Genomic DNA, 17,168 nt, shown 5'->3' with positions numbered 1-17,168 from the left:
ATTCGATTTTCCCCAGTACGGTGTGTGCGTGTGTGTGTGTATGGCACATGGTAAATAATGAATGCCCAAAAATGCAGTAATTTATCGCCATGTTTATCTGCTACTCATTACTAGGCAAGAGCAGAAGCAGCAAAATCTGCATAAATATCAAATGTAGCGCATGAGTGTGTGTCATGTTTGGAGGGCCAGAGAAAAAGCCATTGCAAATGGCGATAAGCAAAATTCAGTTTTGTTAATGGCTCGGCCAATTCAATTTGCTGCTCTGCCGGGGACGTTCATCAATTTCGGTTGGCAAATGCAAATAGCAAAATGATAGGCAAATATTTATTGTGCCCCGCATAATGAGTGAGAAATCTTGTTTTGGCAACCAAGTCAGGTACTGGATAGTGCCGAGGGCAGGAAGCCAAATCTAATGGGACCAACCAGTAGCGCAAAACAGGGCCAGAAGGGATGACTTCACCCCATGCATTTTACATGCAAAACAGCATCGTCATAAGCATTAAAACTAATGCGCCGAAAAGTAGACTATTAAAAATGTAAAGTCAACTTTATTAGCTCAAAGGAAAATTGTGTCATTTGTATGTGTGCGTGTGTGTGCAATTTGAGGCTACATTTCAGAGATGTTGTGTACTTAAATTCTACGAAAAGGGGGTGGAAGTATAACAAGAAATCAGCTTATGGAAAGAAAAACAATAAAAAAAATATGACTAAGAAAAATGTTTAATTTTTAAACAGTCAGCGAATATAAATACTATATAAAACAGGATAAAATATAAAATACTGAACAATAAGATGGGTCTTGGAAAAACTAGTGTTTGAACCTTAAACTTTTTTTTAACAAAATATTAATTTTGCTTACTCTTATCGAATATAAATTTTAAATTATAACAAAACTAAGGTCTCTAAAATGTTAAAGTTATGAACAATCCACATTATGCTTGCTAAACCTTTTTTCACAGTGCATGAACATTTTAAAGGGTCTTTCATTTTTGTTTTTCTTCTGTCTGAATTCCAGGTTTGCTTAGGCCTTAAAAAATCTTTTCTTATCTTTGGTAAATTGAATATCTCCAAATAAATATCCCCATTCACCAGCGCCGCTGGCAACGGCCTCTCAATCGCAAACAAAGTTACACAAATACACCGACCTACAGTCGCTCACAAACTAACACATTAGGCGGCGTTTCCTTTGCCAAAGTTGGTTGACTTCGTTTTTGGGACTGCGAATGGTACTCTGCCGACAAAACGGAGACGACAACACAGCAGCAACAACATCATCAACAGCAAACAAATAAACTGACAGACACTCGTTTCCGTTTTCAAACAAAACAGACGCCATATTTAAAATTCCAAACGGGCACCCCGGCAACAACGTCGGGCAATATAAGCAGGCAAACAAATGAAATAACAGAAAATTGCCGTTTGCTAAAAACTTTTGCTTTGCTTTTTGAACTTATTTTTCCCATTTCGGATTTTGAAGCTGCTGGCTGATGCCAAAACAAAGAATTCAATTTAGTGGGTCGTGCGTTGATGTGGACAGGTTCATTGAACGGGGATTCCCTCGAATGCGCATAAATTTGACGCTTTCCATGACTTGAACTAATTGTGGAATTATGCCAAAGAGGCGAGAGTCGATGGAATTTGCAGCGAAAATAGAATATCCGCATAAGGATGACAGCGTTTCGGATTGTTTGGCATTTATCATAGCATTTCGCAGCCGAAACTTGCTGACCGGTGGCCGTGACTTCCGTGCACCAGAAATGGAATGAAAGATTTATTCCAGATTCGCATGACGAGATAGTGTTGTGGCAACAACCATGGCACAAAAGACACGTAGGCCAATAAAAATGCCATCCTCGTTTGTTGGGCTCCACAGCTGAAGTTGTATATTATGTTAAAATGATTTGTGTAGCCAAATTGCCGTTCAGACATTGCACTAATTTCATAAGAAATGCATGGGGAAAACAATCAATAAAAGATAAGAAGTTGTGTGATGTAAATACAGTAAAATCTCCATAAATCTTAACCTTTAACAACAAAATCATTTTATATGAATTGGCGGAGTGTTTTAATTCTAAATTGATCTGTTCTTTAATTTTGGGTTTCAGCTTCCAAATAAAAATTTTTTTAAAATTTCTTTTCAATTTAGTAATCTTAATAATTTTAGTTCTGTGGCTTTGTTAAAAAATGTGATTTTAAACATTTTTTTAAATCTTATTGATACCATTCTGAAACAATTTACTAAAGAAAAGATAGCCTTATGTAATTTAAAACATAAGTATTCAATAATAAAATATGTTAACCCATTGATCAATGGGATTTACTTTCAATAAAGAGTATTTTTACTTGAGTTTCCACTCCAAATCGTTTCTAGAAGGGTTTTTTTTGAAAAACCCCGCCACCAGAGCATTAGAAAAATCTATAAAACCGCTGGGCCCGTCAGGACGCCACCCATACATGCCAATAAAATATTTTATCAAGCGTACGTGCCGCTATTAGTCTCCCGCCCCTCCCCCTTCCCCTCTACCACCCATCACATGTACGCATATCAAATGACGGCGTTGATGTGTTGAAAGCCCAGACGGGAGTTGAGATCGGGTGAATGGATGTGCGGACGGTCAACCCTTTTTTACGGCTGGTCAGCGGAGCACTCCGGCATTCCGGATCCGGTTCTACTGCTGAATGTTCTGGTCTCTGATTATGCGTCGTGCGGCCATAAATTTATATTGAAAGACGTGCGCTGTTAATCAAATTAAAGTGTTTGATTAAATTTTAAATAATACTCGCACTCTCTCTATCTCTCTCGCGCGTTGCAGCTGTAGCAGTAAAAACTGCAAAATGAGTATAATAAAATGTGAACGAAAATTAATTTAAGAACACGTGGCGTATGCGCAATATTCAATTTATGAATTATGCGCAAGATTATTAATTAAATTCTGTTGTTCTGCGGTGGGCGGTGTTTGGTGGGCGGTAAAGCACTAAAAGGTCACCCCGTTTACCCGGGGCTAAAGAGAATTTCGAAAACGTGTCGCAAAGTACACAGATATTTGAAGACTCTTTGTCTGAAGCGGTGACGCACTTTAAAGCGCTTAACGGGCCAACTGAAGTTAAATAACAATTTCACTGCTCATTAACCCTAATTTGTATGTAAATTTTTCGGGTGCCCCAGTTGGCCCTTTTTTCCCAGCGGCTCACGGGGATGCAGTGTGGCGCCCTTTAAAGGCGAATACCACGCCATTTTGTATGTTTTAAGTAACGCACATGACTCGGAAAGCGGGGAGTAACTAAAGGAAATGGTCGACGGGGGAGGCAGTGGCCATTATGGAGCGTTCGCCGCTTTCTTCAAGTTGCAAATAGTGCGGGGCATGCAAAGTGCAGGAAGCGAGAATGAGTTGGCTGTTGGAGCGGCCCAAAACGAGCAAAAGAGATGCCCAGATAGCCAGGAAAATGAAGTGAACAAAAATGGGGAAAAAAGCATGGAAGATTGTTTGTCTGCTGCCCTCATTCTCGCTTTCTCGCCATGCAGCGGTGCCCCATCTTCCATTAATTCATCCGCCGCCATGCAAACAATAGGCCTGGCCCCCACCGTGGCCACATTTGGTGGCCAGTGCCAAAAATGGTCCATTTTACTCCATTTCAATATTGGTATATTTTAATTTTTCCTCATAAGACGATATAAACGACTTCATGTTTAAAGTTAAATCTCCACTAAAGTAAGGGATTAACTGGTAAAAAAAATTTAATGTAAAAAGATGATTGTAGAATTTAAATTTATTTCTCTTATTATAGATAATCAATATTGGAAATCATTTTTTTTACTCTTTAGAGTACTTTTCTGTACATTAAATTAAACAATTATAAAGTTAAATGATACTCTATTTGCAAATTCAGTAAGCATTTCAAAGAACCTTTTTACACTCTTTCGTTTCACTCTTTCGGTTTTACTTTTGGTGCTCGTATTGGTACGCTATTTCGAAACGCTTTGGGTAACATTTTTCGTTTACCAATTTCGCATCCAAGTGGCAACCGGGCTTTTTTTTTGCGGCAAATGGACTTTCGCCAGTCATTATCAGGATGTTATTGTTGCCACGTCGGCCTGGAACAATTGCGAGAGACCGGGCGGAGTGCATTAAAACAAAAATGAGTGCATGTGCAGACACTCGCCTCCCAAGGACATTCGCAAAACTGGACTGCACTGCAGCAAACTGTGGGGAAACTCTCGACTCCGGCCAACCGGCAAAACTGGCAAACGGCAAACAAGAAATGACAGCAATGCAGCCTTGTGCCATGCAAATTCAATAAATTACTTCAACGACCATTAATTATATTTTAAATTGCAATGTCCACAGTGGCATACTCGTGGGAAAGTTTTGCTTTTGTTTCGCGCCCCTTTGCGTCGACAGTGAAAAAGTTCCACTCATTCACCGGGCAAATTGTCGCAGTTTATCTCCTCCGCACGCATCGAAAACAAAATGCATACTGGCACGCCCCCTTAGGCCGCCCATTTTTGTGTTGCCAATGAAAGCGCCGCAACAAATAAACCACTTTTGGCCATTCTCTGGCATAAAAGATAAATAAATGCGGAAAAGAAAAGCAACGGGCAACAAATAAAAGGGGGAAAACAATGGAACTCCAGATGCAACTTAAACTTCTGCCTTCTGGGTGGGTCACTGCCACAGTACTCCCTCTTTAGGTCCCACTGACCATTATTACCGCCTCGCGTAAACAATTCTCGAGACGGGCCTGTTGACACGGGCAGCATGTCATTAAGGACGACATCAGTGGCCACCGACCGTCGACGTGTTAACTGCAGCGCGTCCAACTTTTAATTGGTTTTAAGTCACAAGTTGATTTCCATAAAGCAAGAGGGCAAGCGCTGAATCTGAAAATCCCTGGACAAAAGTACACAAAGGAAAATCATTAAGTGATGAATGGAAAGTATGTAGAAACATGTATTCGGTTTTAATATTAATTTAAACAAAATATCGCAGAATTATCCAATGATTGCAAAAGCATCTGAAGAGGCTTCAAAAAGAATGTTCTTAAATTTATCTTATTAAGACCATTCCTATATACGATTTAATTAACTATAACAAAACTTTAACTTTCTGGATAACTTTTAAGAAAACTTGTTTATTTTCTTTACCAGTTTGTTTTTTATTTTAGCATTTTTTGTATCATATCCAATTGAGCATAGATCACCCTTATGTCTTCAGTATTTGTGTATAACTTAATTTACCAGCGCAGAAAAATTTAGAAAAAAAATATTAAAATTAATACATTTTTATGTAACAGATAGAAACTTTAAAAATTTTGTCTTGTCTTCACATACAGTATTTGAAATTGATCAAAATTAATTTATTATTTTGATTTAAGGACAAGTGTTTTAATGGGGAAAATGTGAATATTTTTTGAAGTATTAAAATGTTTTAAATGAATTTTCCGCCGTGTCCTACTTCTTGGGCTTGCCTCGCTTGCCACGCTTGGGCTTTTTCTTGAACGGTCCCAGACCGCGTCGCACCATCGTACCGCGCCACCAGGCCTGCAGTCTCACGGCGCACTCGATGCGGTGAATCTGCAGATCCAGGAGTCGCTGCTCCTCCGCCTTTTGGGCGCGGTACTCCTGCACGTAGGTCATGCGCTCCTCGTAGATTTCGCGATGCCGCTGGAGGAGTTTCTTTTGCTCGAGGATGCGCAGTTCCCAGGCTTCGGCTTCGCGATCCACACGCCGTATTTCGCTGACATACCGCTGCTGCCACTCCTTAATCCTCGCCTGCAGTTCAAGGATTTCCCGCTGGCGAAAGGAGCGGAGCTCAGCACTAACCCTTTCTTCCCGCGCCAGTTTTTGTTTGATGTTCAGAATATCTCTTAAATAGGCCCGTTCGGCGTTCTCGCCCCAAATGGTTCCTTGGGCCAGACGACCCTCCTCCCAGCGTTGCACCAAACTGTACTCGAGGTCATTGACCCGGGAAACACAGCGCAGCTTGTACTTGGTCTCCGCAATGCGTTCCTCCAGGTCCTGCAACTTGTCCATGGTCTCCTTTTTTTCGGTTTCTAGTTCCTCTTTTAGTTTTTTTAGTTCGTCCTTGGATTCTTGCAGCTGATGGGCAGCCTGGGACTCCTCGCTCTTATTGCCTCCCAAGGCAGATATGGCTTGCTTAAGGTTTTCAAGACCCATATCCTTCTCTTCCTCATCTTCAGTTTCCAGACCCATATCACTCCTACCCTCATCTTTAGATTCCGGAACCATGTCTTTCCTTTCATCATCTTTCACTTCCAGAACTTCCAAATCCATGCTTTTATCGGATTTTATTTTTTCCCCTTCGAAAGGATGCGGCCTAATGTCTATAACCATTTCGTCTTCAAATGTATTTTGTTCTTCATTAATTTGCAGATTTATGATGGCCAGGTTGGCACTCTCCTGGGAAGTAATTTCTTTCACTTCTAGAAGCTTATTCATCTCTTCTTTATGAACTTCCTCCTTTTCATTTTCCTGATCCGATGCTTTTAGGTCCATTTTTTCAATAATAGTTTTCTCTTCCAAATCCGGATCATTCATGGCCACCTCGAATATGGACCGCAATGCATCCATGTCCCGCTCGAATTTCAGGGCATTCAGGACCTCCTCATCCAGCAGATCAGCATCGTTCTCCGGTTCACCGAGCAGGGATTCCAAACGTGGAAGGACTTTGCCCGTAATGAGGACTCGTTCGGGTTTCTCCTGCTCCCCCATCGACGAACTGCGTCGCCTCCTGAGAGAAGCGGGTAGCGACAGTGGTTTCCTGGCATTTAAACGCTGGGACCGTTGCTGCAGGACCAACTGATTCAATGTGTTTTTATAGACGGTCAGCAGCAGGATGCGTCTCAGATCCTGCAATTGCTCCTCAGTGTGTCCTTCGGACATGGCAACCAATACCGAAATGTGTTATCCAGAGACAATAGAAGCCAATCCCCCAGAGTTCACCCAGCAACTGTTGCTAGGTTGTGAAGTTTATAAATGTTTGGCTTTCGGCATGAACTCGGATTTTTGCTCACCCCATGCCTTTAACTTCTTGGCTGGTCGTGAGTCATGTACGCCTTGGAAAAATGCTTGGGTTCAGGACCCGGCTTGCATATTTCATTGCTGTCATCGTCCTCGTGGCTTACGTGCGAAAATGCCCAACCGACTGCGTCCCCTTATTGCACAGAAATCGTTGAATTTATTTACCATCCTTTTGCTCCTTCCCATTCCCATGCTCATTCTCATTCTCCTGGCCTTTCGCTGCGTATCTGTATCTGCAGCTCTGTATCCTTGGGGTTCATTCACACCATGGGCATGCAAGTATGCGTCTTCGCCTCGGGCGCCTGGCTTATATGTTTAACCCAATAAATGCCGCGCTGATTGCAAGTTAAATTATTGGCTCGCAAGACTCCAGACCCGCATTACAATTAAATTATCGCATTAACCGCAAAACCTGCACGGCGCTTGCAGCATGCCCGCAGCGACAGGGTTTAAAGAAAAGTAAGTACATAGACCTTTTTCAGGCTTAAAAAAAGGTTTATCTTATCGGTTACCCTGGGTTAGAGACTTGCAATAAAAGATTAATTAAATTCACTATAAAGAAAAATCTCTAGCGATCAAAAATTACATTTAATTAATTGCAAATATAGATTGGTAAAATCTTTTAATATTATAATAGTTAATACAAAATGAATTCATTTGCATACGCCTTATAATTGTAGATTTTATTTAAAGATTGGACACCTATAAAATATTTTCTACAATACCTAAAAGATAAAAACCATTGATACTAAATAAAATAAAGAAATAGTAATTACGACATCAAATAAAACTCAAGGAGAAACTTTATAAAACTGTTTGTATATAAAATCTCTAACAATACACCACCTAACTTGTTTTGATATATATCAATTTCTGCGACACCCCAGCTAATCTTAATTCTGAGAAAAACCAAACAATTTATGAGCCTAATACAATCCCAAGTGTAATGGGTACTCCAAAAGGTCAAATAGCCCCGATGTTTCGCAGGGGTAATAGAGCGCTTTAAAGGCAAACCGCCGAAAGTGGTCAATGCACCGGACGGCAGTGTCTGCGACCAGGCCTTCGTGAGAAATGGCTGGGAGGACATTAATTTAATGCCCGCCGATGTCTCGCGCACTCACACACGCAGAGATAGAGAAAGAGAAAGAGACAGCGAGACTGGAGGCAGAAAGGGACAGCGAAACTGGAGGCAGAAAGGGACAGCGAGACCGGGGGCAGAAAGAGACAGCGAGACCGGGGGAAGAAAGAGATGGGGGACAATGGCACACATGGGGAGAAGTTCGCACTTGGCGAACGCTTCTGCTTTCAGCTGCCATTATTTTTAATAGACTCGAAAGAAAAAGTTTTCAGTTTTCTACTTCATTGACTGCAAATCGGCAAAAGAAGCTCTCGGGTCGCGTCCCGTTAAGGATGCCAGACAAAATTAAGTGCCCCCAAAAAAGGACGCTGTGCAGCGCCTGATAAGCACTCACATACACTTCGCATCCACGGACCGACTGGCAACTGCAGCGTAAAGTCAAACACATAAATCGCCCCTTTTCTACGAAAAAAATTTCAATTTCCATTTAGATCCTCCACCTCCCCCAAACACACACTATTCAATGCAAATGTTCGATTATGACAAACTTTCTATTGATATCCTCGCGCGCACTCAGCCAATTTCCAATCGAAGACATTACTTGGGTGCCAGGAAATGCCAAGTGGCTCTGCTATGAATAGCTCCAAGGCCCAGTCGCAAATTGCTCAGGCTTAATAATAAATATGTAAACATTGGTCGATAAGACAGGACCTCAAGTTTGCCAGACATCTGGTCCTTCACAAATTGCTAAGCTGCCGTGTTTTTTTAGAACAGGTAACAGAGAGAACAGAACAAAAAAAAATTGAAGAGTGTTAATATAAAAAAAAATTCCTAAAAAAAAAATATATTTTTAAGATAAATATAGTTTTTTTGTTATTTTATATTTAACATTGTTAATTACTTCTTCAATTTTATAATTTAATTTGTAAGTTTTAGCATTAGAGTGGATACTCCGATCTTTATAAATTTTCTTTTTCGAATATGAACTTTCAGTACTCTTAGCCACCGCTTAAGGAATTCCGCGAATTTCAGTTACGCGAATTGGTAGTGACAAGGAGAAATTGTTCGTGGTCCTGGTCGCTTGGCAACAAGTTTATTTTAGTTCCTTGACAAAGGTCAAGGAAGCCGTCTGATGGGGGTAAAAGGAAAAAGTATAAATTAATCAACATAAAACATAATAAATTAAATCCAATTTATAGGCCCTTAGTTGCAAGTGTCTCTGGTGAGGAAAGTAATAATATAAAATTTGCTTCCCCCTTTAAACAGAGCCTCTGGTCTGGTCACACACACACACATGAGCCCTTGCACACTGACCCATCAGCATTCGGTGTCCTGAAACGAGGAACCGCGGAGATAACCCGCCGCACTTATGACAGTCCCCCTACCGGGCGTTTGTTATCCCGTACATGTAAATAACCAAAAGTTTTATATTGCGGCTCGCAACCACGACACCGTGACAACGCCGGCATATACTATACATGTGCCACATGGAGGAGCCAGGCCAGGACGAGCGAAGCCAACGCTAACGCCAACGCCAAAGCCAGGAGCAAGTCAAGCAGGACACGGAGCTGCTGTGGCTTCGGTGGCAATTGCCGTGTGCCAGTGGCTCTGGTAGGAACAGGAACACGAGAGTGGTCACTGCTGACGCTGGGAACGCTGATGATGGCATACAGGACATACAGGACATACAGGACATGCAGCACACCGTGGTGAGCGTGTGAATATGTCAGCGAGAGTGAGAGGCCCTCTGCTGTTGTCTGCGGCCTGGGGAGTGATAGACGCCACTACCATTAATTCACATTCAGGTGGCGCACGCTTGGCCGCACACAAAGGGTAGGGTCTGCACTGAGAGAAATTATCGCCATATTAATTTTACCTTTGACATCATTTTGCGCATAATTGAATTCGGTACCCTTTTGACTTTATTGCTATCGAAAAAACCACTGAGATGGGAAACAATAAAAATAATACAATAATAATCTACATAAATAAAATCATTATGCTCTGAAAAATCAATTTGCTCTTTTATGGGAAAATATATATAACTTAATGAGAAACACACTCTAAATAATATTATTATTTATTTATTTTGTAACTATAGGCAAAGAGATTAAGAGGTTCATGTAATGTTATATAACCTAGTTTTAAAAATTATTATAAATATATATAATAAAAATGATATTTAAACAAGCCGGATAATACTTTTATTCTCAGTGTAAGTCCGGGTGCGAGTGTGCGACAACAACATGTGTTTACACTCATCAGAAAAGGAATGGAAGAAGCTGGACCCACTCGTGCAGGCAAATCCCGTGCAATGCATTATAAATGGTTTGGCCGGGTCCGGTGACCCCAGACGACTCTTCACGATTTTGGGCCCGGCCAAGCCAAGAACCGAACAGAAAACTGGCCGGAGTTCAGAAAGAAGTGACCTACTTGCTGGGCGTGTAATTAGTATACCACAGGCCGGACAAAAAACAACGACTGTGGAATGTGAAATTCATGGGGCGAAAAATCGAAAGTTAGTTGCCGCTACTGCTGCCGCTGCTCCTCAATGCGTGGCACGTTGGGAAAGCCGTCTAGGGAAATCGATAAGGGCCAATTGCCCCTGGCCAATGCCAAGCAACCACCAAAATAAATACGCAAAGGAACCACCAAGAAACCGGGCAGCCATGACAACGCGACTCAACAAAACAAATGCCAATCACCCATACGAACACGTATTTAATGCGGCCATTCAAATAAAGTTGCCTTAAAATAGAACACACTGTCGCATTAATATCCCCGTGGCAAGCAAACTGTGTCAAAAGCGGGCTGTGGTGCATATGGCCAGTTGAGTCAGAGCCGCCAAGTGGTAAAGTTCGCAGCGGTTCGGGCCAGAAGGAACGGATACTCCCCGATATTCCCCCGTTTAAGCCATGTTTCCACAAGCCGAGCTGGAGAACTACAAGCTGCAGGTAGAGCTGCTACAGGAGAAGCTGCAGCGCAGGTAAGCAGATCGAAAATATGAGCAATATTAATAGTAAATGATTGCAAAATAGAGAAGGGAACTCTATTGACTTCTTAAGGTTAATTTATAATAATATTACAACTAGCAATGCAACTTGGTTAAAATTAAAAAGCTTATTTTCTCTAAATTTAATTAAAATGTGTTGTATCCACTAGACTTTTAGTGTTCAAATGCTAAGCGGATAAAATCATTAAAATATTTAATTTTTGTATTATACAATTGACGTTTAAGAATTTTAAACGCTGTCCATATCGTTATCGTTTTAAAGCTACATTCACCAATTTATAAATAATCAATAAGAAAAACCATATTTTAGATACTTATTTTTAAAGCTCACGTTTTTCAGTGTCCCTGTTATACAATAAAAACAAGAGCCTCAAGCTTATTAAAGCAAATTTAACTAATAACTTTGCAAAACAACAAAAATGACTATAAAATTCCATTTTATGTTCGTAATTTTCCATTTCAAGCAGTTAACGTAATTTTGTAAAGGTAAAAGCTATTGCTCGTTCCCAATATTTAAAAATAAACGGATATATTTTGTCCCTCGGCTGAATGCTAGTACTAACAACTTTATTACAAAAATTAGTTTAGCATTAACATTAAATAAAAATAATAAACCTTACTTGCATATCCTCTTGTGCATTTACGTATTGGGTGCATTACTTTTGATTCTTTTCTTCGATATTTAAAATGCCCTGTGAGCAGTTAGTCATACAAAGGCCATGGCCGTTGCTTTGTGTTTGTCATCCTTTCCAAAGCTTTTCATGTACATATGAAGGAGCTTACAAATCATATTCATGTCCTTTGACTCTCTGCTCGATTTTCTTTGCACAGCGAGGATAATCGCCAGCAGCTGGAGCACAAGTTAGATAAGGTCCTGCAGAAGCGCAGCGAGCTGTAAGTAGCTTTTGTCATGTTCCCCCATTGGCCCTAAAAGGTGAGCTGTATTTGTACTGCAGCGACAAGTCGGTGCGCCATAAGACCCGCCAAAAGTACCAGGAGTTCCTGGAGGAGCAGGCCAAACGCAACGAGCGCAACAAAAAGCTGGTCCACATGCTGGAGCGCATCGATGAGCAAACGGCTGCCATGTCGCAACGAAGCGAGCGGCTTAAAATGATGAAGGTAAGTCGCCCGACCGCCCGGGGCAAATGCAAAGTCAATCACACTTTCAAAACAAGAAAGGAAAGCTAACTTCGGGCGGAGCCGAAGTTGATATACCCTTGCAGAATATTTTATAAATTATATTGTCCAAAATTATTCATATGATGTATTCTTAATACTCATAAAATGTCCCAACTTCCTAACTTTAAAACAAGAGAGAACGCTATAGTCGGGTGCCCCGACTATCAGATACCCGTTACTCAGGTAAAGGGAGTGCGAGGGAGATGGAGATAGAAACTTTGATCACGCATAACTTTTTAACGAATGGTCCGATTTGAAAAATTTCTTCTACATTTCGATAGGTATTGATAAACACAATAAAACTGCATTTTTACTTTTCCGAAATATTTAAATTTTTAAAATATAGGCGATTGTGGGCGTCAGAGGGGCGTGGCACCATTTTGAAACAAACTTGCGCTGCGTAGGAACTGCTCAAATCTACATGCAAAATGCCAATCTTGTAGCTTTTATAGTTTCCGAGATCTCAGCGTTCATACGGACAGACAGACAGACAGACGGACAGACAGACGGACAGACGGACAGACGGACAGACGGACAGACGGACATGGCTATATCGACTCGGCTAGTGACCCTGATCAAGAATATATATACTTTATAGGGTCGGAAACGCTTCCTTCTAGCTGTTACATACTTTTGCACGAATACAATATACCCTTTTACTCTACGAGTAACGGGTATAAACACCAAAGTTATGTCATTTCCAATCGTTCAGTTATATGGCAGCTATAAGATATAGTCGGCCGATCCTTATGAAATTTGGTAGGTCGGATTGATTAGCCAAAAATAAAACCCATAGAAAATCCCAACTTCCTAACTTTAAAAACACCAAAGTTATGGCTTTTCCGATCAATCAGTTATATGGCGGCTATAGGATATAGTCGTCCGATCCTTATGAAATTTGGTAGGTCGGATTGATTAGCCAAAAATAAAACCCATAGAAAATCCCAACTTCCTAACTTTAAAAACACCAAAGTTATGGCTTTTCCGATCGTTCAGTTATATGGCAGCTATATGATATAGTGGCCCGATCCGGCTCGTTCCGACTTATATACTACCTGCAATAGAAATACAACTTTTGGGAAAGTTTCAAGCAGATAGCTTTAAAACTGAGGGACTAGTTTGCGTAGAAACGGACGGACAGACGGACAGACGGACAGACGGACGGACAGACGGACAGACGGACGGACAGACGGACATGGCTAGATCGACTCTCCTGGTGATGCTGATCAAGAATATATATACTTTATAGGGTCGGAAATGTCTCCTTCACTGCGTTGCAAACTTTTGACTGAAATTATAATACCCTCTGCAAGGGTATAAAAATGTGCCATGAATTTTCAGCATTTGTGTGAAAGAATAGTAAATAAATCTGAAATAGGGTTTTTCCTAGTACTTTTCTTTAATTAACCAGTTTATTTCTCTGCATTATCTAAATTCGTATCATTTATAAAATTTTGACCATTATTTATTTAAATATAAAACTTTGTTCTAACCAAATTTAGATATTTTTAATTTAAGCTACTTGCATTATTTGAGGTTTGAATGGATTACAAATTTTTTTAGTAAGGAATAGATTCAAAAAATAATAATTTTATGTGTTGCTATTTATTTTGTAATTCCTTAAATATCCTCACATCTTCATAAACAATTTTAAAAATATTTACTTAATATTAGACAAAGTTATACACCAACTTAAAAATATTTTTTAAACAAGAATGGGATGATCCGACTTAAAGAAAATATTTCTGTAATGATAATAAATTATTGCTTTCAAAACTTTTTTAAGTTCAAGGATTATTTACATGATTTCTTTTCAAGTGCATCGTTCAAACACCCAATCTAAATCTTTCTTTTGCTTTGGTGAACAGCTGCAGTACCAAATGTACTTTGCGAAATTGGTGCAGAATCAAACATTGCGATGCATCCAGCAGACGACGACGACGGCGGCGCCTCCAACCGCGGGCGGAATGATACCGGTGCTGGTGCAACCGCAGCCGCAGGTGACCAATCCGCAGTCGACGCCCTGGACCTTTGCCATGGCCACGCCCACGCAGGCGGGCATGCTATTGACGCCCCAGTTTGCCGCAGCAGGTCCTGTTCCTCCTGTTCCCCCAGCCCCCCATCCCCCGCCACACCCATCCCAACTGGCCATCCTGTTTACTATCCAGAGCTCTTTGGCGGAACTGCAGCTCCCCTTGGCACCTCGAACCTGTTCGATTTGCGCGCCCCTTTGATAATGAGAATGCCGATTTACCGGAGCGCATGCAGCCCCACCTGACAGGTGATTATCAGGCGGAGCTGGGTGACAGGATTCCGCCAGCAGCAGCGGCTGCGACACCCACATCAACTGTATCCTCCAACCAGGAGAAGGGTGCGCGACAACTGAGCAGCACTTCCTCAACGCTGGCCACATCCTCGTTGACATTTGATAAATTGCCAAAGACGTCGTCGCCATCGCTGACGTTAACTGAGCTGCCGACTGCAGGAGCAGGATCTGGAGCAGAGGCAGGAGCAGGAGCAGGAGAAACTTCTGGCCAGGATGGGGGCGGGCAACCTCAGAGGGATACGGGCGACCTGGATGACTGGACAAATTCACGCGTGACTAAAGTCGAGTATGAAAAATCACCAACTGTCGTCGGGCATAATGAGTCCGGCCAGCGACATCAGCCGGAACAGCAGCAGCAGATACGCCAGCAGCAACATCAGCCCCAGCAGCAGCAGCAACATCAAGAGGTACAGCAGGAATATCAACAGCCACAGCAGCAACTTCAACAGCCCCACGACTTTGAAGCATACTTTGGTGAACTGAAAATCGATGAGTCCTGGCAGGATGGCACACCCAAAGACAAACGCCCCTTAGGCGTGCGTTCCAGCGAGTCGGGATCAGCGGTTAGTGGCAAAGTTGGCATCAGCAACGATTTGCTGGACGAAGTCAAAGCCAGTCGGGCGGCACTCGAAAGAGCAGCGGCTGCGGTTGATGAGCAGTTGGCAAGGGGTAATCAATTGTCGCCGCCCAGGAGCCAGGAACCAGCAGTCAGCCAACCCAAAACCGGTGTGTCGATTGAGAATATTGAAAATGCCATTTACGGCGAACGTTTGACAGGAGGAGGAGGGGCAGGACCTGGAGGAAGTGGAGCAACTGCGACAGCAGGCGAGTTGGCAACACCAACGCAGGGATTTTTCGAAAATTTGGTAACCAACACTTCGCCGGAGGAACTTCAGGAGGTGGAACAGCAACAGCAACAGCAACAGCCGCAGGAGCCGGAGGTTGCCGGGTACGGGCAATACGATGCCAGCAGTTACGGCGATACCAGTGAGCCCATCTATGCCAGCATCGATTCCGCTGGCCTGCAACCAAACGCAAAAGTGGAGCCGCTTTACAGCGAAATCGGAAATCCCACAGACTATCAGCCGTATGCAGCGGATGCGGGGGCAGTTGGCGAGGTTCCTCCCGAAATTGCAGGTGCCACAGAGGCAACGGGAGATACCACCAGTGGCGACGTCCTGCCGCAGGAGTACTCCAATATTGATTACAGCAACTACGAGGCCGGTCAGTATGAATCCGGGTACGATCCCAATGCCTATCCGGGCTACATATACGACGAGGCTACCGGGCAGTATATAGCCGATCCCAATGCCGCTCAATATGCGCCGGATGGCAGCTATGCCGGCCAGGAGTACGATGCCAGTGCGGTGCAGAATTATGACTACAGTGCCTACGAACAGCAACCGGATCAGCAGCAACAGCAACACGAGGAGTTGCCGGGACAGGAGCAACTGATGCAGCAGCAGGAAACGTATCCAGTGGGCGAAAAGGAGGCACCGGAAGTGGATGAAAGTCCGGCTGTGGCGGCTGCTGCTCCACCGGAACCACCAGTCACCAATAAACCCCTCAAACCCACATCGATACTCTCGACGACAGACAAACAAGCGGCGCCTAATGATGCGCAGCAACAGCAGCAGCAGCAGCTAAAGAAAAAGAAGCGCGTTAATTTCGTTGACAGCAGCGAAACGGATGATAGCTCAAGCGCGAAACCGACCCCGATCCTGGCCGCAAATCCGGGACCCGCCGCACCAACCGCCCCCAATTCAGCCACGCCCCCCGTGGGCGGTAGCGAGAGTGATTTCGATTTTTCAACCGGCAGTGAGGCGAAGAATTAGAACAACGCTGAGAACAGTACGAGTTCTAATTTGTTGCCATTTGGGTTAACCAACCCACGCCCCATTTCAATGTGAACGACCGATTCGATTTATTGCCAATGCATTCGGAAAAGTATTCAGAAAATCTAGGAAACAAAAAGAGAACTGAGTGGAAAATGAAAAAAGGATACAGCAATAGCTAAAAATAAGTTTTGTGGGGAAAATGGCAAACCTCAAACCACACAAATGTTGTTGCTTGCTTAGGTGTCGACAAACTAATGATACTCGTATAATTCAATATTCTTAGTTGCATGTCAAATAAAACAAATAATCTAAATAAAATAAATGTAAAATGCAATATCTTTAATTTCATTAACTTGAATCAGCGTAACAACATTACAGGTAACAAATTAAGGAATTCGTTTTATATATTATTTATACTTATTTTATTATATTTCATACTAAGTCATATAGGTTAATTGTAATGAATTTAAAAGGATTTTATTACCCAAATTAATTATTTTTAAATTCAATTAATTGTTGCACCGAATGGACAACTGTAAAAATATAATTGGCATGTCGCCATGTCAATCAATTTAATTCAATTAAAATCGAAAAATATTTTGTAATGTATTTAAAAGACATTTCTATGTAACTTGCTTTAAATTATATTTTTATATTTAACAACTGGTCGCTGCTGGCTATGATCTTTGGTTATT

General features: G+C 42.1%; 2 protein-coding genes across 2 annotated transcripts; one reads left to right on the top strand and one right to left on the bottom strand.

Moving 5' to 3' along the window:
• Positions 1 to 5,449: 5,449 nt before the first annotated feature.
• Positions 5,450 to 6,901, bottom strand: LOC108037697 (dynein regulatory complex protein 9). The gene is made up of 2 exons (XM_044459169.1): positions 6,245 to 6,901; positions 5,450 to 6,181 (listed from the first exon to the last, which is right to left on the bottom strand). Exons 1-2 carry the CDS (start codon positions 6,899 to 6,901, stop codon positions 5,450 to 5,452), a joined length of 1,389 nt encoding a protein of 462 aa, XP_044315104.1.
• Positions 6,902 to 10,937: 4,036 nt separating this feature from the next.
• Positions 10,938 to 16,748, top strand: LOC123037574 (E1A-binding protein p400). Its single transcript, XM_044458980.1, is given in 6 exon segments — positions 10,938 to 11,103; positions 11,962 to 12,024; positions 12,087 to 12,249; positions 14,178 to 14,441; positions 14,444 to 14,534; positions 14,537 to 16,748. Coding segments are annotated over 6 exon segments (2,586 nt in total). The 5' UTR covers positions 10,938 to 11,032; the 3' UTR covers positions 16,471 to 16,748.
• Positions 16,749 to 17,168: the final 420 nt, after the last annotated feature.

Source organism: Drosophila rhopaloa, unplaced genomic scaffold, assembly GCF_018152115.1.
Source record: "Drosophila rhopaloa isolate 14029-0021.01 unplaced genomic scaffold, ASM1815211v1 contig_178, whole genome shotgun sequence".
Classification (NCBI taxonomy): Eukaryota; Metazoa; Arthropoda; class Insecta; order Diptera; family Drosophilidae; genus Drosophila; species Drosophila rhopaloa.
This window is presented reverse-complemented; position numbering and strand designations above follow the sequence as displayed.

Excerpts from the sequence above, each read along its gene's own strand:
- LOC108037697 (XM_044459169.1), bottom strand. The coding sequence starts at position 6,901 with ATGTCCGAAGGACACACTGAGGAGCAATTGCAGGATCTGAGACGCATC. Across the intron at positions 6,182-6,244 it reads ATGATGAAAGGAAAGACATG|AAGGATATGGGTCTTGAAAA; the intron begins GTTCCGGAATCT and ends GATGAGGAAGAG.